At 39.6% G+C, this 26,291-nt stretch overlaps 1 protein-coding gene across 1 annotated transcript in view; it reads left to right on the top strand.

Moving 5' to 3' along the window:
* The window catches only part of CATSPERB (cation channel sperm associated auxiliary subunit beta), a 91,813-nt gene that overhangs the window by 14,732 nt on the left and 50,790 nt on the right, over positions 1-26,291 (top strand). The window contains exons 5-13 of the mRNA XM_021099620.1: positions 5,475-5,570; positions 12,161-12,310; positions 15,706-15,801; positions 15,922-16,040; positions 17,398-17,430; positions 22,508-22,574; positions 22,839-22,885; positions 23,265-23,417; positions 24,759-24,911. Coding sequence (XP_020955279.1) covers positions 5,475-5,570; positions 12,161-12,310; positions 15,706-15,801; positions 15,922-16,040; positions 17,398-17,430; positions 22,508-22,574; positions 22,839-22,885; positions 23,265-23,417; positions 24,759-24,911 — 914 coding nt within the window. The remainder of the gene's footprint in view (positions 1-5,474; positions 5,571-12,160; positions 12,311-15,705; positions 15,802-15,921; positions 16,041-17,397; positions 17,431-22,507; positions 22,575-22,838; positions 22,886-23,264; positions 23,418-24,758; positions 24,912-26,291) is intronic.

Genomic DNA, 26,291 nt, shown 5'->3' with positions numbered 1-26,291 from the left:
GTCTCTGCCTTGAAATGCTGTCTACTGGGAGTTTCAGGAGGGCTTTTACAAGAGGCTGATAACCTTGTATTCTCCATAGACAAAGAGCATACCTAGGATTTTTTTTATCACATTGGAATCCATCTTCTATCAAGCTTTCAATAGAAACTTGCTTCTATATCTTGATTTTCTTTTTCATAATCATCTTTTGGGTTGAATCACACAGATTTTTAAAAAATTTTTTAAAAATTAAAAAAATAAGAAATTTTTTTAATCTAGGCATCTGGGCAGAAAGTTGGTCTTCTACTTTTTATGGTAACCTCCTCATTGGACGGTGTTTATGAGTAAGGAGCAAGTTCATTCTTTCTGGGCTTGACAGCAGTACTGAGACCAGCAAGGGGCCCCCTGTCCACATTCCCCCCCAGTGGAATCCTGCTCTGCTTGGCAGCTGAGGCAGTTCCCAGGACTTTAAGGCTGAAGTATTACTGATTCCAACAGAAGACAGTGGCAAGAGCAGACGAGGGTGTTATGAGAAATTTTGCCTTGTCTTGAAGCCCTCTGTTAAATAAAGGAATTTTCGTGGCCATTAATTTTACAGTTGCTAGAATGAAAGACATTTATGTAGTGATATTGGGACTGAGTTCTGAAAGCTTGGTTTTCTGAGTCTGCTTTTCAAGTGGGTGAATTTAAGGCGGAAAAACAATGAACCTTATTCTAGGAAATACAGCGTTTTGCACAGCAGCTTCTTTGAAAGGAGTCCTGGTTTAATTGCCAAAATGAAACGCAGGTGGGCACTGCCCAGAATCCCACAGGTGTTTGATTGCTTGTTGTGGTTTTTGAAATCCTGATTGGTAGATAAACCTGATCAGAGGACAAAGTAAGTATGCAGGCTTTTAGATCTAAATTGCACTGAAAATAAAGCTCACTTCTAAAAAAGGGAAATAATAAGAGTTGGACAGAGTTCCCTCCTATATTATGGGAAGGATTTTTCTAGAATTGGGATCATTTTTTCACTGAATGTTTGGCAAGATTCACCTGAAGATTTCTGGGCATGGAGCTTTCTTTGTGAGAAGCATTTAAACTACAAATTTAATTTCCTTAATAGATATGGGAATATATATGCAAGGTTTTGTTTTTTGTTTATTTTTTGAAGTGCATTTTTGGCAGTTTGTGTCTTTCAAGGAACTTGTCCATCTCATCTAAATTGTTGAATTCATGACAGGAGAATTTTTGTGATACTCTTTTATTATCCGTAAAGGGTCTGTAGTTAGGTGGCCTATTCATCTCTAGCATGAGTTATTTGCATCTTTATTTCTTTTGTGAGTATTCTAGCAGCAGTGCATAAATTTTATTGATCCTTTCAAAGAAGCATCTTTTGATTGCACTGATTACAAGTATTGCTTTTCTGTTCTTCGTTTCATTGATTTCACTCTTTCATCCTACTTGCTTTGGGTTTCTTTGCTCCTTTTTTTTTTTTCCCCTAGTTCTTAAGTTGGGAACCTTTAGATCAGAGGTTGGCAAACTACAGTTTGCAGGCTAAATCTGGTCTACTGCCTGTTTTTGTAAATAAGTTTTTTTTTGAACACAGCCATGCTCATGTGTTTATGTTTTCTATAGCTGCTTTCATGCTATCATAGCAGTTGAAGTGTTAAGACAGAGACCATATGGCCCACAAAGCCCCAAATATTTATTATTTGACACTTTATAAGACTGTTTCTTTCAGTCCCTGCCCTAGATAATTGATTGGAGGTCTTTCTTTTTTTAATGTAAATATTTTACTCCTCCACATTTCTGTTTAGCGCTGCTCTATCTGTATCTCATAAATTTTGATATGTTTTCATTTTCTTGCAGTTCAAAATATTTCCTAATTCCCAATGACTTGTCATTATTTAGAAGTGTGTTGTAAAATGTCCATATATTTGGGAATTTTCCAGATATCTTTCTATTGTTGATTTTTCTAGATTAATTCCGTTCTGTTCTGAGAACATATTTTGTATGATAGTTTGTATTATAAAGGTTTTTATGGCCTTTTTGGTGAATCTTTCATGTGCACTTGAAAAAAATATTTACTTTGCTGTTGTTTTTAGCAGGAGTGTTCTATAAATGTTAATTGGTCAGTTGGTTGATAGTGTTATCCAGATTTTCTATATCCTCACTGATTTTGTCAACTACTTAGAGAGGAGTGTCAAAATATTCAATTATACTTGTGGATTGGCTTATTTATCTTTTCAGCTTTGTCAGCTTTTGATTCATTTATGTCGAAGCCCTGTTAGGCATGTGCACATTTAGGGTAACTTTTTAGTACATTGATCCTTTATCATATGTACTGCCCCTCTTTATTCCTGATATTATCTTGATCTGAAATCTCTTTTGTCAGGTATTGAAATAGCCAGCACAGCTTTCTTTTGATTAGTATTTGCATGATATATTTTTTTCATCTTTTCCCCCTTTTATTTCCCCAGGACAACTTTAAGAATACAGTAATCAACAGAACAGAAGTATATAAAAGAATCTTAAAATAAAATCAGTGGAGTAACAAGTAAGGTCTAATACAAAAGTACAGCTGCCTCACAGTGAGACTATAATGAGATGGAGGAAGGCATAAATCGAAGCTAGAGAGTGCAGGAGAGATGCATATAAAGGAGGAAGGACCTCAGCATACTGAATGATCAAGACAGATTCAAATGGAGTTACCATGGTGGCTCAGCAGAAATGAATCTGATTAGCATCCATGAGGGTGCAGGTTCAATCCCTGGCCTCACTCAGTGGGTTAAGGATCCGGGTTGCTGTGAGCTGTGGTGTAGGTCGCAGATGTGGCTCGGATCTGGCATTGCTGTGGCTGTGGTGTAGGCCAGCGGCTACAGCTTTGATTCAGCCCCTGGGCTGGGAACCTCCATATGATGCAGTGGCAGCCCTAAAAAGACAAAAAAACAACAAAAAAGGACAGACTCAACTAATGTCTTTAACTTCCAGATACCTTGGGCCCTATGTGATGGTCTGGAACAAGCATGATACTTGGTAACAAAGAGCAAGAGTAGGTATTTGCTGAAGAAGTTCAGAATCTGTAGAGATTATAGATACTTGATTCTATAATAAGGAAGTGGAGGGTATGAAGCTGCAAGACCCGTAGGGAGGCTGTGCTCTTTTATGTCAGGCACTAACCACATTGCAACAAGGTACAATGAAAAATGACTCAAGGTACTAGTTCAGTGGAAGAACTGGAGTAGCTTTAGGAAGGACTTCATGAAAAATGTCCAGCTGATATAGAGAAAACAGACATTCAAGCACTGGCATAACTATGGGGCTATTGTTCAGAATGGGACACCATCACCTTGGTCACTAATCTAATGGATACATCTTCTTAACCCAAAGTAAAGAGGGGTTTAACACCCAGATAGCCCTCCTTTCTGTAACTCTTCATGCAGTTCTATTGTTGTTCTCACTGAGTTCTTCAATAGCATGTGAACTAGATGTGAAGGCATAGATACTACCTGAATCAGTTTGGCCTTGAAACTCTTCAACTTCCAGCTCTGGAACTACCAGTTAATGCTATTCACACTGTCTTTGGCTGTTTCATATACATCTTTCACTAAGTGAATGACATTACAAATGGGGCTAGTATGTCCTGTGGGTTTAGGATAAGCAAGAGTAATATCATCATGAAACAGAAATGTGTGCTAGTTAAATATGCATGTGAGGGAGTCCTCATTACGGCCCAGCAGGTTAAGGACCCAGCATTGTCTCTGTGAGGGTGCAGGTTCGATCCCTGGCCTTGCTCAGTGGGTTAAGGATCTGGTATTGCCGCCAGGTTATGGGGTAGGCCACAGATGTGGTTCAGATCTGATGTTGCCATGGCTGTGGCAAAGGACACAGCCACAGTTCTGATTCAACCCCTGGCCGAGGAACTTCCATATGCTATAGGTGCAGCCATAAAAAGAAAAAAAAAATATGTACGCATGTGTGAAGAGTTAGAGTTGGTATAAAACCAATCCAGAAAATATTCAATAACTGCTAATGAAGCTCATACTTTCCCTGATATTCAATCACTTCATGTAACCATATGGGAACTGCATCATTGTTTCTTTTCTGATTTTTGTCGAGACTTGTAGAAAATTTTCCAAGACCTGTGGATTCTCAGGGCTCTTTTTTTCGTATTTTAAAAGTTCAAGAGAGCAGAGTTCCTGTTTTGGCTCAGTGGGTTAAGAACCTGACAGAGTGTCCATATGATCCGTGGCCTCACTCAGTGGGTTAAGAATCTGGTGTTTCTGCAAGCTACACCGTGGGTCACAGGTGAGGCTTGGATCTAGTGTTGCTGTGCTGTAGGCCCACATTTGTAGCTCCTCTTTGACCCTTAGCCTAGGAACTTCCATGTGCTACAGGGGCGGCCACAAAAAAAAAAAAAAAAAAAATCAAAAATAAAAGTTCAAGAAAGATATGCATATACCACCTTTGAACCAGTCATGCTAAAGTCCACTTAAGTTTTCCATCAGAAGATTGACTGCTCTCATTGTGTTCACCAGTTGTGCAGGAAGCTCCTTTTGTAGACAAGTATATCACGTTTCCTCATACCATTATCTTTCCCCAAATCCAAGAACTGCTTGATAGAGAGTGGTAACAAGAAGCATGAATAGCACTTGATCTACATCATGACCAGCTGCTTCAGCAGCCACCGAAGGTGGTGCACAGATCCACCCTAGGCCTGGGTGGACATGAGAGCTTTTGCTGCTAAGGTGTTTGGGTCAGGCATCTTCTTCATGAGTATCCTGGTTAGAGCTCCTGGGTGCAACTGCTGCAGCAGCTCCCAGGCTGAGTTCATCGCCCATGGCATACCCAGGACCACACAGTCTTTAACTTTTAACTGATTTATGTTTTTATAGTTAAAGCGGGTTTCTTAGAGATAGCATATTGTTCAGTCTTGATTTTTGTATCTAATCTGGAAATCTGCTTTTAATTAGTATTTTAGGCTACTTACATTTAATGTAGTTGTTAGTATGATTTTATTAAAATCTACTATTAGGTTGTTTTCTAGCTGTCCCATCTCTTCTGTTTGACTTTTCTTTCTCTGTCTTCATATTATTTTTTATGATTCTGTTTTATCTCAACTATTGGCTTATTATTATTTCAATTTCTTTAAGTGTTGGCCCTAAAGTTTATACTATATATTTTAACTAATCATGGTCTACTTTCAAATAATATACCACTTCACCTGAAGTGTCACAATTTGCTTCTTATCAAGCTATGATTACTTTCAGAGAAAAATTATAATCTACAATCTTATTATCTGGATTCATTGCTGTGGTGATAAGATCACTTCATAATTCTTTTTTCTTATTTTATGACCAAATATTTGTAGGAAAATCATGGGAAAACATAGAAATGCAATCAAAATGATTGGGAAATGAAAGATCATTGTTGTTGGTAATGTTCATATAGCCTTCAGTTTTGCCAATGTGACAAAAAAAATTGCTGATTGTTTGCCTTTTGTTTTCAAACAGATATTGCAGCTGTAGAAGAATGGTTAGTCAGGATCACTTTACAACACGGATTAAATATTTATAATACTGAAGGAACGCTATTGGATAGGGTTCGAGGTAAATGCCAGTAGATAAAAGTAAAGTGGAATTTGTAATATTCTTTCAACAAATCATATAGCCTACTGTATGCTAGACTCTGTGCTAAGTGCTAGAGATAAATAAATAAGGATGATCCTGACCCTTGAGGGGCTGGCAATCTGATGAGGCAGACATAGAATTAAATACGCATGTGTAATTGTTTATAGAGATCTGCATAGAGTACTATACAAATGTGGAAAGTTTTTTTTCTATAACTATATTGGGTGGTCATCACAAACAATGGCTCTGTAAAGTTAGTTTTTGCGTCTTCTATAAAGCTGTTTGAGAAGATACTGTTTACTGCCTCACAGTCTACTTTGTGAGGATCACTAAGCAAAACTTCTTGCTCAGTCTTAGAACATTTGTATTTTTTCATAAAAAATTGATTGTTTTAAGGTTATGAACACTGAAGAATAGGACTGACTAGGCTTTCCTTTTTCAGTGATCTTATATATAGCCCAATTTTGGGATCACCTGTAGTGCTATATAATATAGGGAAAAAATCCCTCAGTCTTGGATTTTGATTTATCCTCACCTTCCATTTTTACTTTTATTATTTTGCTCCCACTTTGATATGGTGCCATGTAGGATGCAGAGTAAAAATAAATAAATATTTTATCTGGAGTTCCCGTCGTGGCGCAGTGGTTAACGAATCCGACTAGGAACCATGAGGTTGTGGGTTCGGTCCCTGCCCTTGCTCAGTGGGTTAACGATCCGGCGTTGCTGTGAGCTGTGGTGTAGGTTGCAGACACGGCTCGGATCCCGCGTTGCTGTGGCTCTGGCGTAGGCCAGTGGCTACAGCTCCGATTCAACCCCTAGCCTGGGAACCTCCATATGCCGCGGGAGTGGCCCAAGAAATAGCAACAACAACAACAACAACAAAAAGACAAAATACAAAAAAAAAAAAATATTTTATCTTATGGAAAGAATCATCTGAGTAGTTTTAAGAAACCTGGTCATGATGGAGTTCTCACTGTGGTGAGAGGGTCAAGGATCTGACTGCAGCAGCTCAGGTTGCTACAGAGGCAAGGGTTTGATCCTGGGCCTGGTGGGTTAGGGATCTGGCATCGCTGCAGCTATGGCATAGGAACTTCCAGGAGCTTCCATATGCTGCAGAAGCAGCCAAAGGGAGGAAAGAGAAGGAAGAAAGGACGGGAAGAAAAGGAAGAAAGGAAGGAAGACCTATAGACAGGAAGGAAGGAAGGAGGGAAGGAAGGGAAAGTAGTGATGATTCAGGGCCAAGACGGTGAAGTAGGACGACCCTGAACTCACCTCCTTCGGCAGACATTCCAAAATTACAACTATTTACAGAGCAATTATCTAGAAGAATGACCAGAATACTAGCAGAAAAGATTTTCCACAACTAAGCACATAAAGAAAGAACCACAATGAGATGAGTGAGAAGGGTAGAGACACAGCATAGTCAAGATGAACACCCCTAGGTAGGCGACCCACAAATGGGAGAATTAAAACAATTGGAGTGGTCTTCTTAAGAAGCAAGAGGTCCAAGCGCCACATCCGGCTTCCTAGACCAGAGGTCCTGCACTGAGAAGACAAGCTCCCAAAATGCTGGGCATTGAAGGCCACTGGGGGTTGTGTGTGGAAACAGAGAATGTTGTTCTTAATGTGTGCACACTGCCCTACACAGAGGCAGGAAGTTGAAAGGAGCCTGGTTCAGACCCACTTAGGAAATAATCAACTTAAAATAATGATGTATTTAGCATGTAAACAATCATGTACATAGGTTGTTCTATGGTAACCACAAACCAAAAACTTGTAATGGGTAAACAAAAGAGAGAAATGACTGCAAACATAATACTAAAGATAGTCATCAATCACAAGGGAAGAGAGCAAAAGAAGAGAAGAACGAGAAAAGAATAAAAAACAAAAACCAAAAAACAAAACGTCAGAAAACAATGAACAAAATGACAATAAGTATATACCTATCAATAATTTTACTTTAAATGTAAATGGACTAAATGCTCCAATCATTGGCTGAATTGTTAAGAAAACAAGAATTAACATTGTTAAAATGGCCATACCGCTCAAGGCAATATTTATCAGAACACCAATGACATTTTTCACAGAACTAGAACAAATAATTTAAAAATTTTTATCAAAACACAAAAGAACCTGAATAGCTAAAACAACCTTCAGAAAGAATAATAAAGCTACAAGTGTTATGTTCCTTGATTTCAAGTTGTGCTAGAAAACTACAATAATCAAAATTGTGTGGTGCTGGCACAAAAACAGATACATAGATCAATGGAACAGAATAGGGACCCCAGAAATGAACCCACATTTCTATGGTCAATGAATCTATGACAAAGGAGGCAAGAATATTTAATGGAGGAAAAGATAGTTTCTACAGTAATTGGTGTTCAGAAAACTGGAAAGCTACAGGCAAAATAATCAAACTGGGCTATTTTTTCACACCATATACAGAAAAATAAACTCAAAATGGATTAAGTGTAAGACCTGAAACTAAAAAACTCCTAGGAAAAACATAGGCAGTACACTTTTTGACATCAGTCTTAACAATATTTTTTTAGATCTATCTCTTCACACCAAGGAAACAAAAGCAAAAATACAAATGGGAATACATCAAATTAAAAGGCTCTCACACAGTGAAGGAAACTATCCACAAAATGAAAAGGCAGCCTACTGAATGGGAGAAGATATTTGCAAATGATATATCTAAGGGGTTAATATCCAAAATATTCAATCATGGAAACAACCCAAATGTCCATCAACAGACGATTGGATTAGGAAGATGTGGTTTATATACACAGTGGAATACTACTCAGCCATAAAAAGAACAAAATAATGCCATTTGCAGCAACAAGGATGGAACTAGAGACTCTTATACTGAGTGAAGTAAGTCAGAAAGAGAGAGACAAATACGATATGATATCACATATCTGGAATCTAATATAAGGCACAAATGAACCTTTCCACAGAAAAGAAAATTGTGGTCTTGGAGAATAGACTTGTGGTTGCCAAGGGGGAGGGGGAGGGAGTGGGATGGTTGGGGTGCTTGGGGTTAATAGATGCAGACTATTGCCTTTGGAATGGATTAGCAATGAGATCCTGCTGTGTAGCACTGGGAACTATGTCTGGTCACTTATGATGGAGCATGAAGTGCAAAAATAGAATGTGTACATGTATGTATAACTGGGTCACCATGCTGTACAGTAGAAAAATATTGGGGATATAACTATTAAAAATAATAAAACAATAAATAAAAATAAAATATACAAAGAACTCGTACAATTCAACATAAAAGAAAAAACTTTGACTTTTAAAAAATTAGCAGAGGACCTGAATAGAAAAATTTCCAAAGACATAGAGATAACCAAAAAGTGCATGAAAAGATGCACAACATCATTCATCATCAGAGAAATATAAATCAAAACCACAATGAGATATCACTTCACATCTATCAGAATGAATATTATAAAAAGATAATAGGAGTTCCCATTATGGCTCAGTAGATTAAGAACCTGATATACTGTCCATGAAGATGCAGGTTTCATCCCTAGCCTTGCTCAGTGGGTTAAAAATCCAACACTGCTGCAAGCTGCAGTGTAGGTCACAGATGCAGCTCGGATCCCCTGTTGCTGTGGTTGTAATGTAGGCTGGAAGCTGGAGCTACAATTCAACCCCTAGCCCAGGAACTTCCATATGCCTCAAGAAATTAAAAATGGAGCTACCATGTGTTCCAACAATTCCATTTCTGGGTATTTTTCCAAAGAAAATGAAAACACTATCTGAAAAGATATATGCACCCCTATGTTTATTATGGCCTTATTTATTTATAATAGCCAAGAATGGAAGAAACTAAATGCCCATCAATAGATGACTGGATAAAGAAGATGTGGTGTATACATATACAATGGAATATTACTCAGCCATGAAAAAGAACGAAATCTTGCCATTTACAAAAACATGGATTAATCTAGAGGGGATTATGCTAGGCAAAATAAGTCAGACAGGGAGAGACAAATACTATATGATTTCACTTATATGTGGAATCTAAGAAACAATAAATGAACAGACAGATCAAAAAAGAAACAAAGATCTAGAGAACAAATAGGTGGTTGCCAGAATGGAGGTGGATAGGGGGATGAGTGAAATAGGTGAGGGAAATTAACAGGTACAAACTTCCAGTTGCAAAATTAATGAGTCATGGGGATGAAATGTACAAAATGGGGAACATAGTCCAAAATAATGTAATATATTTGAATGATGACATGTTAGACTTATAGTGAGGATCATTTCATCATATGTAGAACTATCAAATCACTGTGTTATGCTTGAGGAACTAACATGCTGTAGGTCAATTATACTTCGAAAAACAAACTCATAGCCAAAGAGTTCAGATTTATTGTTAACAGAGGCGGAAGGGTAGGGGAAGAGAGAACTGGATGAAAGTAGTTAAAAGGTACAAACTTCCAGCTATAAGAAAAATCAGGACTAGGAATGTAATGCACAGCATGACTGATAGAATTAACACTGCTCTATGTTAACTATGAAGTTCATTAAGATAGTAAGTCCTATTTTTTGCCTTTTTCTTTATTTTGTATCTATATGAGGTGATGAATATTCATTAAACATATTGTGCGGGTAATCATGTGTGTAAGTCAAATCATTCTGTTGAACACCTTAAATTTATATGATGCTGTGTGCCAGTTATGTCACAGAACTGGAAGGAAAAAAAAAAAGTAATGATCTCTTGACCCCACCATATACTGATTAAACTCTGATCATCTTCAGATGGGGTCAGACTTGTGGTTGCCAAGGGAGAAGGGGAGGGAGTAGGAGGGACAGGGAATTTGAGGTTAATAGATGCAAACTCTAGCCTTTGGAATGGGTAAGCAATGGGATCCTGCTGTGTAGCACTGGGAACTATGTCTGGTCACTTGTGACCGAGCATGATACTGTGAGAAAAAAGAATGTATATGTGTATGTGTGACTGGGTCCCCTTTCTGTGCAGCAGAAAATTGACAGAACACTATAAATCAGCTATAATGAAAAAAATAAAAACCATTATAAAAAAAATTCGTAGGCAATTCTGATATGCAAAGATTGAAAGCTGCATATATGCCGAGAGACACATACAAGCCTATCTAATGCAACGTTATTTGTAATCAGAAAAAAACCGAAAACAACGTAAATGTTCATCCATAAGAGAAAAAACAAATACATGTGATATATTCTGATAAAATGAAGGAAATAGACCCATATACATCAAGAACAGAATTACAATGTCCCAAATGTAAGCTCAAATCTCCCCGTCTTCTAAGATCTGGTCATTAATTGTCTGTATACACACGCTGTATCCTGGAAAGGTAGCTGCCTTGCCCCAGATCTCTTTGAATTTTAGAGTGAATTAATTTGGTTATAAATTGTGTTTCTTTCCTTTCTTGGCCACCCTTGTGTGGGGTCTGTGTGCTACACTATGTCAACCTAAATGGAAACTTAGTTTCTCGCTTTGCACAAATGAAATATATATCGCATAAAGTCTGGTTTGCAGCAGATTTTATTGAAAATTTGATGAAGAGATGGAGGAGAGTCACATTGCCAAAATGTAAACAGCTGCGCCTGAATGAATCTCTCTTCTTAAAAGTCCTTTGATTATTTTTGAAATTTAGCAGTACTCTGTCAAACTGTCCTGGCTTACTTTTTGTATTCTCTTTTCTCATTTTTTCAGAAGAACAAAATCCTCCCATTCATCTTGGTTGCTCAGTGGTTAATGAACCCTACTAGGAACCATGAGGTTGTGGGTTCGATCCCTGGCCTCGCTCAGTGGGTTAAGGATCCGGCGTTGCCATGAGCTGTGGTGTAGGTCGCAGACACAGCTCGGATCCCGCATTGCTGTGGCTCTGGCGTAGGCCAGTGGCTACAGCTCTGATTCCACCCCTAGCCTGGGAACCTCCATATGCTGCGGGAGTGGCCCTAAAAAAAAAAAAAAAAGACAAAGATGTTCAAAGCAGTACCTCCCATTTCACATGCTCTTCTGCAATATGATCTTGCCAGGCCCCCTGCAAGGAAATTAGATCTCATTCCTCTTACTCTAGAAAACGAGAATTGACCTATTTTTAAAAATTTTCTTGCAATATTGATTTCCAGTATTGTGTTAGTGATTCAGCAAAGTGATTCAGTTAAAGTATACATATATATATGTGCATTCTTTTTCAGATTCTTTTCCCATATACATTATTACAGAATATTGGGCAGGGTTCCCTGTGCTATACAGTAGGTCCTTGTTGTTGTCTGTTTCATATATAGCAGCATGTATATGTTAATCCCAGACTCTTAATTTATCCCTCCCTCCCCTTTGGTAAGCATAAATTTGTTTTCGAAATTTGCGAGTCTGTTTCACTGTGTAAATGAGTTCATTTGTATCATTTTTTAAAAAATTAGATTCCGCATATAAGCAATAACCACGATATTTGTCTTTGTCTGACTTCATTTAGTATGCTAATCCCTAGGTCCATCCCTGCAGCTGCAAACGGCATTATTTCATTCTTTTTATGGCTGAGTAGTATTTCATTGTGTATACACAGAACCTATTCTTCAGTGGAAACTTGGGACTATGATGACAAGAAACAACATCAGTAAAGTATACCCACATGTGGTAGATCTCAAAGTGACGAAATGCCCTTGTGCCAATGATGTGGCCTTACTTGGCTTCATTATGGATTCAACTCTTGATGGTAAGTTTGTGGCTTTTTTCAAAGTTGGAGTTGGTGCTTTGTATTTTATAGCAGTGATGTTTAACTGGCAGTGCGAGTTAAACACATAGGCATAAGGGAGTGAAAATGTTACCTAAAAACACCTAAGAGTTTATTCTTCATCACGTCCCCTTGTCTACTTGCTAGCGCGATAAGCTGTTTTTTCTCTGTGAGTTTTGGGCATGTTACTAGTGGCTTTGGAGTCTCTCCAAATTTCCTTGACAGTCTACCCTCCCTCAATATGTTCCTTCCCCCCAAAGACCATTCATTGCATTTCCAGTCCATCTGCCATTCTTGCCGTGTGTAAATACGTAAAGCTGTTCTAAAGGTTCACATTATTTTGTTATGTATGTGCTTTTCCATCACTGCATAATACTGAGTGGCATCCTTACACATTTCAATTACTAATCATCTAATTCTAGTCATTTTTATTAGATCATGTATGATCTCCTTGTCCCCAAATTCAGTGAATACAAAGGGGAAAAAAGAAACGAAAGATTTAAAAGATAAGAAACAAAATGTTGTTACTCATAGATGATACATGTATCTATAAAAACACAAAAGAATCAATAGACAAACCATCAGAAAAAATGCAGGAGTGCTGCAGCATCAAAGGACATCATAGCAATATATAAAAACCACTCCACCAAAACCAATGAAAGATGATAATTTAAAAATCCTATTCAGAAAGTAATGAACCCCAATAGGCACCTAGAAACAATCAATCAAAGAGCTGCAAGGCCTGTTGTGTAGAAATTATAACACCTTAATGAAAGCTTTAAAAAAAGACAAAGAAATATATATTTTATGTTCATGCACAGGAATTTCTGTTACTGTAAAGTTGTGAATTCTCTCCAAATTTATCATCAATGTGCTACAAGTCCAAGAAAAATTAATAGCAGTGTGTGTGTGTGTGTGTGTGTGTGTGTGTGTGTGTGTAAATTGACAAGCCAATCCCAAAATTCACATGGGAGACTGAAGCAACATGAAAACAGACATAATTTTAAAGAAGAATAAAAAGAATGAAAGGTTGCCCTACCATGACTTCTTATAAAGTAATAGATTCAAATAGTATGCATTGGTATAGGAATGGACAGATAGCCTTGCCCCAAAGTTCTTAGAATTCCTAATGGCTTGCAGGCTCTTAGTTATCTCTAGCTTTCATGCCTGCTTGTGCTGAATTAGGTTAATTAGAGATTGTGTCTCTTTCTCCTCTCTGTCAACCAAACGGAAACCCAGCTCCTTTTCCAGCTTTGTTTCATGGATGCCAGGCTAGAGCCTCTCCTCTCTGTCCAAACCCACCTTACTTGTATGAGTCACAGGAAAGGAGCCAGTCTCTGCATCCTGCCACACACCTGGGAGTCAAGGAGAAAAGGGGCAGTCTCAACTCCTTGGGGTCTCGCTCTTGAGACCACCTCAATGTCCCAAGAGAAGAAGCAGTTTGAAAACTTGTTTTTAGATGAAACCACCTTTTCCCCAGCTGGCCACCAAAGTCTCCAGGTCACTTATGGTCACTCTACCCCACGTACTGTTCCGGACTTTCTTTAATTTCACCCAAACTCCTGTCCCTCTCCATCCAGCCAAATCCACTCATTGGAATTTGTGGTCTGTTATCAGCAAACTCTCCCCATATTACTAATTGTTTCTCTAATTGGTCCCTTAACTTTCTTGCCATAAAGAATAATCTGGCAGAGTTACCAGTGTGGCGCAGCGGAAACGAATCCAACTAGGAACCACGAAGTTGTGGGTTCAATCCCTGGCCTCGCTCGGTGGGTTAAGGATCCAGTGGAGCCATGAGACCCCTAGCCTGGGAACCTCCATAAGTCATGAATGTGGCCCTAAAAAGCAATAGCAATAATAATAATAAAAATAATAATGATAATATTCTGGCTATTCCCAGTGAACATTCTTTTCCCTGCAGCCCTCTCGCATGTCACAAGTCTGAGTCTCAAGGGGTCATTGTCCTTATTCCTTAGAGCTACATCTTAATAATTATTCTTGTCTTCTCCCTCAAAACACCCACTTCCTTTGAACTCAGAACTTTTCCTCTTTTTTTTTTTTTTTTTTTTTTTTTTACTTTTTAGTGCTGTACCCATGGCATGTGGAGGTTCCCAGGCTAGGGGTTGAATCAGAGTTGCAGCTGCCAGCCTACATCACAGCCATTGCAATGCCAGATCTGAGCCATGTCTGCGACCTACACCGCAGCTCACGGCAATGCTGGATCCTTGACCCACTGAGCAAGGCCAGGGATCGAACCGGCAACCTCTTGGTTCCTAGTCGGATTCGTTTCCACTGCGCGACAGGAACTCTGCTAACTCTCCTTCGTTCCCATCCTTTGATGACCTTCCCATCACTCATCCTCACTGATGTGTTTAACCTCTGCACCCTGCCTTCCTCACCACCTTCCTTTTGTCACTATTTTTGGTGATTTCATCACCCTTATGGATGACTCATGCTTTCAGGGCCTCCTCTCCTCCAACCATCTTTCCCCCAGCTTACGTCTATGGTCATTTTCTTGACCTTGCTGTTTCTGACGATGTGACTATTTCCAAAATCACCGCTATAATCATCTCACACCCTGCCTGTAACCACCTATTCCACCCCCGTCCTCACTCTCTGGCATTTCTCTGATTGCATGGAGACTCCCATATCTTGTCTCCACCACTTTTTTCACTACCCAGCATTCTTACTTTTCTCTTTCTTCACCGTAATTTTCATAGTCCCTCCTTATAGACATGTCAGAAACTTCCTTACCCTTCTCTTCCTTGCCTGCACAGTCCCAGATCTCATTAAAACCCCCTCTACTCCACTGGAATAGCAAAATATTACTAGAAAAAAACTGCACACCAACTGGTCTCACTTTAAAATTCCACCAGCTGGTCTCACGGTAAATTCATGATCTCGAGTCTCAAGCCGGCACTCAGCGCCACTCTGAAATCCTCTCTCTCTTCCCTGGAATGTTTATGTCCCCACTCTGCAAAATGACCTTGTCACACCTCTTCCACTCCTCGAACACTCTGCCTCACTGCCTTTCCCTTTCACTCGCAGCTGTGTCTTTGATATTTGAGGCAGATCAAGATTGATCACAGGACTCTCTGGATTTGGGGGTGGCATATTCTGATCCCCTTCAATACAAAACAAAATCCTTAATACTTAGATGGTTGGCTGAACTCCCATGTGTAACCCAAAGTTCTCTTATCTTTCCAGTGCTTGGGGAAGTGAGATTCAAACTGAGGAAGGGGAGTTGAGACAGGGGTGGGGAATGGGCTGGGAGGGGGGCAGATGCAGGCTCTGTCCTCTAAAGACCCTGCACTGTAGGAGTGAGCCACTTGCTTTGCAAAATTGTCTTGCTTTGTTTCTCTTTTCTCTCATGGTAGGTGTTTACATAGGCCTCAGCTTTTCTGGATTTTGGAATTATAATGATACCACGTGGTATAACCTGACAGACATGATCTACTCCCAAGTTGGAGAAGGTAATTCCACTAACAGTGCCTTCATCTTCAGCATCTCCTTTATATCAGCACTTGATGACTTTTCATGAGGACGTCACTTTTTCCTTACTTTTGAACCTGTGGTGTGATTTCTTCCTTCAGAGCACACAGAGCTTTCAGTGGTGGATATGGTTCTAGCAAATCATTTTTTAGTTATCCTCACCTCTTTGGGTCTTTTTATAAGTGGAGATCTTCGCTATCCATCATCCTCTGTCTTACTGGTAGGTGAATGGCTCTGTAGCTAATAGTTAATCTTAAATATCTTCTGTGACATAAAGTTGAAATATTGGATACTTGAGTTATGTGTGATAGATCTTAGAATTGAAACGCTTCCTCCTCTGGAGAAATGGAAAAGTATAATATAGTAACTGTTTCCTTTGCCTTATGGTGTTGACTATATCACTTGGAAATGGGGCTGGTTTTATGGCTGTACAGTTTTCTAGGGAGTTTCCAATCCATACATGTAGAAAATGCTCTCTCTATGTATTTATAGTTATGTATACTCCCCAAATGCTTTAAGGTACATAAAGCTAAATATAGTATTGCACAGTAACAAATTGAAAGTAAGTTTTAGGATGAAGAGAGGGGAAATGAATTCTTAAACATGTTAATAAATACCTCTCAAAGTTACCTAAACAGAAATAGGAAAAGTAACGACAACGACTTAGGAACAGCAGGAGAAAAGATTGGGGAAGTGTACAAAACGGTGATTGCGTTGGTTGAGAAGTAGGTATTTCTTATACATGGTTATTATTACTTTTTTCAGGTATGCAAATATTAACAGCCTTCTTTCTTTCTCACTGTCTCTAAGAAAGTATCATCTGTTGCTCAAACGACTCATAGATCTGGCCTTTCATGTGCTTATCACGTGGTTGCTAAAGAAGAGAGCTGAAACCACCAGGAGCAGTGACCTAAGGTCAAAGCACAGGGACTTAGGCAGGAGCTGTGCCTCCTCAGGGCCTGATCCAGGACTGCACTGGGCTGGGCAGAAGACAGAGTGGCCGTGGCCGTGGGGGAAATAGAGGGAGAAAGGCGCGCCTCCTGAACCCCTGCTGGTGGTAGACGTGGTTTCTTCCTACGCACCGAACTCCTCCATTTAAATCATTAAAAGGGGGAGTTCCCTTCGTGGCTCAGTGGTTAACGAATCCGACTAGCATCCATGAGGATGAGGGTTCCATCCCTTGCCTCGCTCAGTGGGTTAAGGATGTGGCAGGTGCAGCTCTCATTGGACCCCTAGCCTGGGAACTTCCATATGCTGTGGGTGAGGCCCTAAACAAAATAAAAATAAAAATAAATAAATAAATAATTAAAAGGTGGCGTTTTGATCTCAAAGGCATTCTGGCATTAAGTCAGAGTATGAATAAATCAGTCTATTGGTGAAACAAGGCAAAGACTGAGAGGGAAATCTCCATGATACTGTGTAAAAAACCTAAGAAGCTGATTTTAGGGTTCAACACTCCAAACTGCAGGATGTAAAAAAAAATCATTTCCTTTCGCATAATTGAAATTGCTGTGTTTTGTTATGCCTTCTGATGTGCAAGGGAAAATTAAGATTCCTCTTTTTTTTCTTTCTTCTAGTTTTCAAGGGCAGAGTTTTGTGGTTTCGAAAGGGTAAGAAGCTTTCAATTTCCAAAGAGATGTTTCCTAAGGGATGAGCAGCAAGACAAGAATTCATAATATAGATTATCTCTGATGCTGTAATGTTATTTGCAGTGTGAACTTAAAAACTGTATTTCCACTGACCATTAAGCAATGCCTTCCCCTTCCGTTTCAAAGGAGGAAATGCCCTCTTCATTTCAGAGGTGGCCCCCACCCCCTCTGTCTGGGGTTGCTGTGGTTGTTCAGTGCGTTGTGCACAAGGGCACCCAGTTGAAAAGATAGTAGGGGCCGAAGTCTGGCTAACACTTTACTCTCCAACCCATCTACACCCCTCCTCCCGCATGTGCAGGTCTGTGTCTACCTGGAGAAAGGGGTACTCTTTCTAACTTACATGCAAGTGCCATATGAGCTCTGATTCCACAGCTCTGATTCTGGCTTTTTGGGGGGAAGGGTGGATTTTATTCCATCATTTATCTCCCTTCTCTGCTACAATGTCAAGTTTTGTGATTCAACTAAGTTAGTTTCATCAACATATACACACACTTTAGTGTGGAAAGCATGATGGAATTGTGAGTATTTCTAGCCTTTTTCTGTATCTCCTCTCCATTCTGTCCTCATACAGGCCTGTGGGCACACACACACACACACACACACATACACACACACACACACACACATATACTCATTCACCCTGTCTAAAGGACAGAGGCATTTATTTCTCAGGAAGCCAAAGAAGCTTTTGACTTTCTTGACTTCTTGCTGTGTTAACTGGGGGAAATGCCAAGCAGAGAACAGGGAAAGCCACGTAGGCAAAACTGATTTACATTAGAAAGAACAGAGGGACCAAAACCTAGATAAACTATATCATTCAAGAATGAGGGTGAAGAAAAGAAATTTTCGTAGCTAAGTCAGGACAGCTTACCACACAGAGACTCCTGCAAAGGAATGGGATGCCAGAAACAGCAATAGAACTAGAAATGGAAGCTCTAAGCTCAGCAGAAAACCTGTCTGACCTTTTCACCAGACCTGAGCCTGCCTCTTTTTTCTTTTTGAGGTAAGTCTTCCATTGTATGGACTGAACTAGAGTTTCCCTAACTTGTCTCCTATTGATAGCTATTTGGGTGTTTTTAAATTTTTTGCTTTTGGATTACAAACAATGCTGCCATTCATAATTTGTGCCTAGCAGCTTCGTACACATCCAGGTCTATCAGTGCAATACATTCCTAGAACTTGAATTGGCACATCAAGGAGGGAATGCTTCTGCAATATCAAAAGACAATCACAAATTACATAGAGGGTTTTGGCTTTTTGTTTTTGTTTGTTACCATCTACAAAGTTATTAACCTACATCCTCTTGAGCTAAAATATCTGAGCAAAATCAGGGGGGTTGGGTAGGGATGAAGGAGAGGGGAAACAGAAGTATTCCAAAGACAGTGAGGTCATGTGGCAGGGGAAGAAAGGGGAAAAGTGAGCTTATTCTTACAAGTATAAGGATTTGCCTTTGGGGAAGACCTCTTTTATAATGGTTGAAGGAAGGATGTTCAAAATGGGATGCACGTGGCTGTCGAGCCAGGTAGTTGAAGAAGTTAATACTTGATGATTCATTCATTCACTTGTTCATTTCACTTATGCACTTATTCAGCCATTAGCATTCTATTTGTTGAGCCGAAACAAGCATCTATTTGTTTAGACAAATACGTGTTTAGCATGTATTTGTTTAGACAAGAGAGGATTCCCTCCTGAACAAGACAAGCTGATGTATATGTAGCTTCCCATTCTACTGAGGGAGCTCGACCATAAACAAGTCCATAAACACACACAGAATCTGATTGTCGATTGGCACAAGGGCTTGTTGAACTTAAAGCAGGAACGAGAAAGGAGAGTGAAGGGAAAATAAGCCTCTCCAACTGCATATAAGCAGAAACTCCAATGATATGAAGAAATGATTTCAACAAATATGTCAGACAGAGGTAGAAAGGCCCTCAACTGGGAACTTGACAAGAGGCAACATCTGTCAATTATCCACCAAAATGTGTTTAGTGGAAAGAGCAGGGATTTGGGGTCACTTCCTTAAGGATGGGATTCAAGCTCTTGGGAGACATGCAGAGTCTTTCCTGGTCAGAGCCTCCCTCACCTTCTTCAGCCTTGTCGAGCCTGCCCCTCACCCCAAGGCACAGGAAACACTTGCCTTCCCGGAAATGAGCCGTCGTTTCTCCCACCTCAGATCCTTTGCTGGAGATATTTCACCTTAGGTGCACCCTCCCCTTCTCCCTTTCCTTCCTCTTCGAGAATTCCTGCTCCTCTTCAAGAACCCCTTCTGTGACTTTTCTGTGCAGTCTCAGAGCTCTCAACACTAGTTCCTGTCATTTGTCTGCATTCTGTCTGTTGAGCCCCCTTGAGGAGCCTCACCAGACTGTAGGTTTCATGTCAAGGACTATTGTATTTGCTATTGTTACTACTGTACCTTGCAGTTAGGCCATCTCAATAAATATTTGCTGAATCCATGAGTGAATAAATGAAGACAGACAGGAGTCCGGTCTTGCAGGAGCTTAGTAGCCATGCAGCATGGAACTCTGAACAGTCGTATACCTTGCTGGACCTCAATTTCTTCATTTTAAAATGGCATAACAAGGAGTTCCCATCGTGGCTCAGTGGTTAACGAATCCGACTAAGAACTATGAGGTTGTGGGTTTGGTCCCTGCCCTTGCTCAGTGGGTTAGGGATCCGGCGTTGCTGTGAGCTGTGGTGTAGGTTGCAGACTTGGCTCGGATCCCGCATTGCTATGGCTCTGGTGTAGGCCAGTGGCTACAGCTTGGTTTAGACCCCTAGCCTGGGAACCTCCATATGCCGCGAGAGTGGCCCAAGAAATGACAAAAGGACCAAAAATAAATAAATAAATAAATAAATAAAATGGCATAACAATATCTACCTCTTAGAGGTGAAGTGATTAAATAACATGACAAGGAGTTCCTTGTGGCTCAGTGGGTTAAGGATCCAGTGTTGTCACAGCAGTGGCTGGGGTCACTGCTGTGGAGCAGGTTTGATGCCTGGCCTAGGAACTTCTGCGTGCCGTGGGCTGGTCAAAAAAAAAAAATAGCATTAATAAGAAAAACCTCAGGCTGTTTCATGTATCCAAGTAAAACCTTCAAAACAAAACAAACAGAAAACTTGATTCTCTCCCCAAACAGATAGTCAGAAGGCAAATGACAGAAACCAAACTAAAACTGATTTGTGCAAAGAAGGGAAAGTTATTGGCTCGTGAAACAGAGAATTCAAGGAATGAATGCACCTGGCCTCCAGACAGGACTGGATTTAGTGCCAAACAGATGTCTGTCGGACTCTGTCTTTTCAACATTTGGGTCTGATTTCCTCTACATTAGCTTCCTTTTCAGTGGGTTTTCTGCAGTTGTCAGTAAGAGTAGCCACCAGGTGTATGTGCAATCAGTTTAGCAATCCCCTCAGGGATAAAGTACGTCTTTCCCAGGGGCTCCAGCAAGTCTCAGGGCCAGCTGTTAACCTCACTTGGATCATGTGTTCATTCCCGACCCATCTTTGAGACTCTATATCAGGCCTGGGACATGAGTTCATCACTGGAATGAAGTCAGCCTGATCGGATTAAATTATCCCCAAGGATATTCACTGAACTATTACCAGTTTTATTCCAGGTTGAGGCGGGGAGGGAAGAAGTAATCTAAAGAGAAAAAAGGAATAAGTCTATATTAATTGCCCACATATTATGATAATTATGGTATCCTGAAAACCTGAAGATTTGTATGAGACCTCAAAAGGTTCATTCAATATAATTCCTTAGATTAAAATTCAAATAACTTATTGTCCATTCCTTTTTTTTTTTTTTTTTCTTTTTAGGGCTACACCTGTGGCATATGAAGTTCCCAGGCTAGAGGTCGAGTCGGAGCTATAACCACCAGCCTACACCACAGCTCATGGCAGCACCAGATCCCCGATGCACTGAGTGAGACCAAGGATGGAACCCGCATCCTCATGGATGCTAGTTGGATTCGTTTCCATTGCACCACAATGGGAACTCCCATTCCATTTTTTAAAGGCTTTTTTGTTTAGCAGTTTTATTGAGATATAATTTACATGGCATAAAATTCACCCATGTAAAGTGTACAATTCAGTGGCCTTTAGTATATTCACAGGGTTGAGCATCCATCAACACAATCTATTCTAGAACATTTTAATGCACAGATCATAGGTTTTATTACTGGTCTTTTAAAATGTAGGAAGGTCTTCCTTTTGTCTCCACAATAATTTGAGGGAATCTTCCTATGACAAAGACCTCTCAAACTCTTGCATGTAATTCTTATCTAACACACATGTTCAGCCTCATATTCTTGGAAGCTTTTCTCTTAGGACCAATTTTTCAAAAGCTGTATTTTTGTGGCTTTGTTCTTACTGCTTCTTGCTGCTGTCAGGATTCTGGGAAGATTCCTCAAGCCTGCAGCTGAAGAAGAATAAATATGTGATCCATTTTAACTGTGGTGAAAGACCAACATCTCCTGGTAGCCTCAGAAAGACGGTCCATAGATCGTGACATGTTCTACTAACAGATGCTGATCATGTGAAATTTCCCTTCTTTTTACTTCTTTTTTGTGTTTTGTTCAAAAAGTATATTCTTATTTCCTGTCCTCTTTCTATGACTTTCTTTCTTTTCTTTTTTTTTTTTTTTTTTTTTTGTCTTTTTAGGGCTGTACCCACAGCATATGGAGGTTGCCAGGTTAGGGGTCGAATTGGAGCTACAGCTGCCAGTCTACACCACAGCCACAGCAACTCAGGATCCAAACCACATCTGTGACCAACACCACAGCTCACAGCAATGCCGGATCCTTAACCCACTGAGCAAAGCCAGGGATCAAACCTACGTCCTCATGGATGCTAGTCAGATTCATTTCTGCTGAGCCACAATGGGAACTCCTCTATGACCTTTTATTTTGTTGACTTACAGTTTTTCTCTCTTTATTTGTGCCACATTCCTGAGTTATCAAACCTTGAAAATTTCTAACAGGTTTTTCTATTGTGTATCTTCAGTCTATATATTGCCTGAATGATATTTTTATTTATGTAGGTTGACTATATCAAAGGAAAACTGTGGTATAATGAAAGATGTTTTGCTAACAGAGAACGTTTTGAAGGTAAATTTTAAAGAACTATTAATGCATTTTTTTCCGACATAGATAACATATGTAGATTAGATAAAATGAAAAGAAGTAAAAATAGAATAAAATCTAAAAATATGTTTGTTTTATATAAGTTAACAGCCTAAAACTGGTGGGAAAAATTAATTTAAACTAATAGGCATACCCTGTTATATGTGCAAGAAAATCATATTTGAGCATACTTGATACATTTAAAAATATAGATGCTGCTTATAATTCCTATACCTTTATATTTTATAGTCGATTATATTACCATCACCTTTGAGAGAAACAGGACCCTAAGTGAGGTATGGTATTAAATATTTTAAAAGCTAAGAAATTTTACTGTGCATGGCTTCATTAATGAACTGTAATTAATCTAAGAAATGGCCATTCTGCAGACCGAAAAGCTTAACAATCACTCTTTGCTCCCAGTGGTGCTTCTGCTTGGATTTAAAGGTAATTACCTACTCGTGTTAAATCTAGATTCACACAGTGGCTCCAGAAAAACAATTCATGCAAGAAAGGGATGCTTTGCAATGTTTTCTGGACTCATATCTCCCAGAGGAGAAGCACAGACATTAAAGATGTATCATTATTATTTGTGGTCAGTCCTGACACTGCAAGAACTCAGTAGGACTTTTATAGTTCAAAACTGCATTAACTTTTCATTTCTCTTCTGTGTAGGCAAGCTCTTGTTTTTATAGCAAAGAACCATTTCTTGAATGGCTACCTTGCTTACCTTCCATTTCAAAAAGAATGAAAACTATTCCATCAACTGTGATAACATTTCTTATTGACCAAGAACAAAGTTCTGGCATCTACCTCTTCCAGAACCAGGTAGGCCTCAGCCTGGAAGTGATTACCCTTGACACTACAATAATGCACATTTACGTAGCAAACCTTATTTCCAAGTTCCTGTTATCTTTGGCAGTAGAACTTGGTAAAATTGGCTACAGCAAAATTATTTATGGTTAATAATATAGTTCGATACTTTGGAGATTTCTTACCTCTGATTGTCATTCAGTTTGATGAGAACAGAAAATATAGTCCTGTTTGTGCAGTGCTTCTTCCTTGCTTATTCTCCAGGAGTATATAAGCTGAGCTTGGTCTATATAAATGTAAGTCTCATAAAATGGTTAGTTTAAATGAGCAAAAGGTGGAACTAGCCCTACTCTCATGATTTCAGGGGAGACAAAAGTAATATTTCTTTACACTCTTATGTTCAGTTTGGGGGGCCCTGCAAATTAAACTGACAAAAAAGAACAGATAAACAGGAGAAAAGAAAACAGTTTATTTATGCATGGCAGTATACATACATGTGGGTGAAAGTTGGTGATGAATAATGCAAAAAGGTAGTTCAAAGCTGGAGGTTATATACCATCTTAATAGTTTGGGGGTGTTGAGTGAGAAAGGCACTTAAGGGAAAACAAATGGAGAGATAATGTGTTTACAGAAGAGCAAACAGGGGATATGAAAGTTTGTGATAATATTTGTTTATACAAGTATGAGTGGTCTTTCCGCCTCCTTCAGGACAGTAAAACTCCCTGGAGAAGGGACTTGGAGTAGGTTTTTGTTCACATTCTCCCCTTCTGGGAGTAGATCTGCTCTGAAGAGGAATTAATGGCAGCCTTATATCCCAACACTGCTGCTTTTAGTCAGACAAGGGAAGGCTTTTTTTTCTGCATCTGCTGCACCTCAGATATCTTCAGCTTAAAATAATTGGTATGCCAGAGTGCCATATCTTAGGGTACAGAGTCTGATCCCCTTCAAAATCATCATCTGACAGATTGGGAGTGAGGTCAGTTGGAGTGTGGCATCCACACTTTTAAAAAGTCATTTGGCATCATAGTTACAAGCATGGGTGTTAGAATCTGTCAAGTTCAGTAATGCCTCTATGACACATCTCCCCATGACATTTCTTATAAAACCTTGGACAAATGATTTAATCTCCTTAACTTCACGTGCAACATCTATAAGATGGATGTATCTCGTAGGGGGAAGCAAAGTAAAAAGCTATCCGTAGTAACTAATCCTTCCAATTCTACATGGTGTTAACGGTTGTGTCCCCAACTTAGTCAAAATACAAGTAACAGGAAAACTCTAAAATTATAGCACATTCTAGTACTATTGATGGAAAAAGTCTTATGATTTGTTCATGCTTTGTTTATCTCTTCCTAGAAAAATACCACTGCCTCTGTGAGGATCTTTAGAAACAACAGACCAAGATTAAGACAAAAATTTCCCCTTTTCTCATTTCCTTCGTCATTCTCTTCTCCTGTTGGAATGGTGTTCCACCCACGAAGCCATTTTCTGTATGCCTATGGTAATCAGGTGTGTGCCATGAAAGCTCGCCCTCTAGTATGGGTGTGAATGATTCGCTTGGTCTACGCCGAGTGGTTACACCTCAAGTAAAGAGCAGTGTCGCTCTGACGGTCAGGGAGGTGGAAAGCCTCATGAAGAGAGGAGAGAACTGAGGAATCAGTGACAGGAAATGCAAACATGTTTTTTTGCAAAGTTTGGCTGAAAAGTAGAGGAGGGAAATGTTAGAAGGAGGAAGAATGTCAAGAAGAGGAGGGATACGGGGAGTTCCTGTTGTGGCGCAGTGGTTAACCAATCCAACTAGGAACCATGAGGTTGTGGGTTCCATCCCTGGCCTTGCTCAGTGGGTTAAGAACCCAGCGTTGCCCTGAGCTGTGGTGTAGGTTGCTGATGCGGCTCGGATCCTGCGTTGCTGTGACTCTAGGGTAGGCCGGTGGCTATGGCTCCGATTCGACCCCTAGCCTGGGAACCTCCATATGCTGTGGAAAGCGGCCCAAGAAAAGACAAGAAAAAAAAAAAAAAAGAGGAGGGATTATGGTATGTGCTTTGGGAATTACTTGGTGGAGAGGGAAAAATTGATGATGCAGGGAGGAGAGAGAAGAAATTGCTAAAGTGACATTTCTAAAGAGGTGAAAGGAGATGAGCTCTATGAGCCAGTGGAAATGGTGGCCTTAGGAGCACAGATAAGTGTTCTATAGTAAAAGGAGGAAGGAATGCTTGGGGCTTCAAAGGCTGGTAGGTGGGTAGCTATGGTAATGGAAATTGTGGGAATTTATCTTCTATTTTCTCAACAAAAATCAAAGTTATTATTTATGAGTGAAGACGGAGGAGGAATGTTGAGGGGTTGGGAAAAGAGAGAAAGGAGTAAAATAATTGCCTAGGAGGATGGGAAAATGAACTGACTGAGAGAATGAAGTATGGTTGCTTGAGCTTTGTACTCATGAATTCAGCATGTGACCAGTTGAGCATTATTACATGTTTTCAATGGTGGGGGTATAGACATAGTGGAACAGTCAGGGGGTTGTATTTAGCTACAGTTGGAGTTCCACCAAGAAACTGTTAACAAGCAAAAAAGTGTACCGGTGGGGAATGCAAGATGACAAAGAAAAATTAAGAAATCAAAGGCATGAATATTTAAAAGTAAACTCTCTTTAAAGATATGTTTGTCCATGAAGAAAATCTAAAAGATACATACCAAATAGTAAAACGGAAGTGTCAAACAAGGTGGGAGGTAAAGTCGATTTCATTTCTGCACACAATCAACAGTACATTTGAAAACATAATTTGAAACATTGCTTACAATAGCCAAAACAAAACAGAAACACACAAAAACTGTGAAGTACCTAAGAAGAAATCTAAGAAAAGATATCCAAGAAAATTATCAACTTTACT

Source organism: Sus scrofa, chromosome 7 (assembly GCF_000003025.6).
Source record: "Sus scrofa isolate TJ Tabasco breed Duroc chromosome 7, Sscrofa11.1, whole genome shotgun sequence".
Classification (NCBI taxonomy): Eukaryota; Metazoa; Chordata; class Mammalia; order Artiodactyla; family Suidae; genus Sus; species Sus scrofa.
The sequence above is the reverse complement of the archived record's forward strand: the minus strand, read 5'-3'. Positions and strand labels throughout refer to the sequence as shown.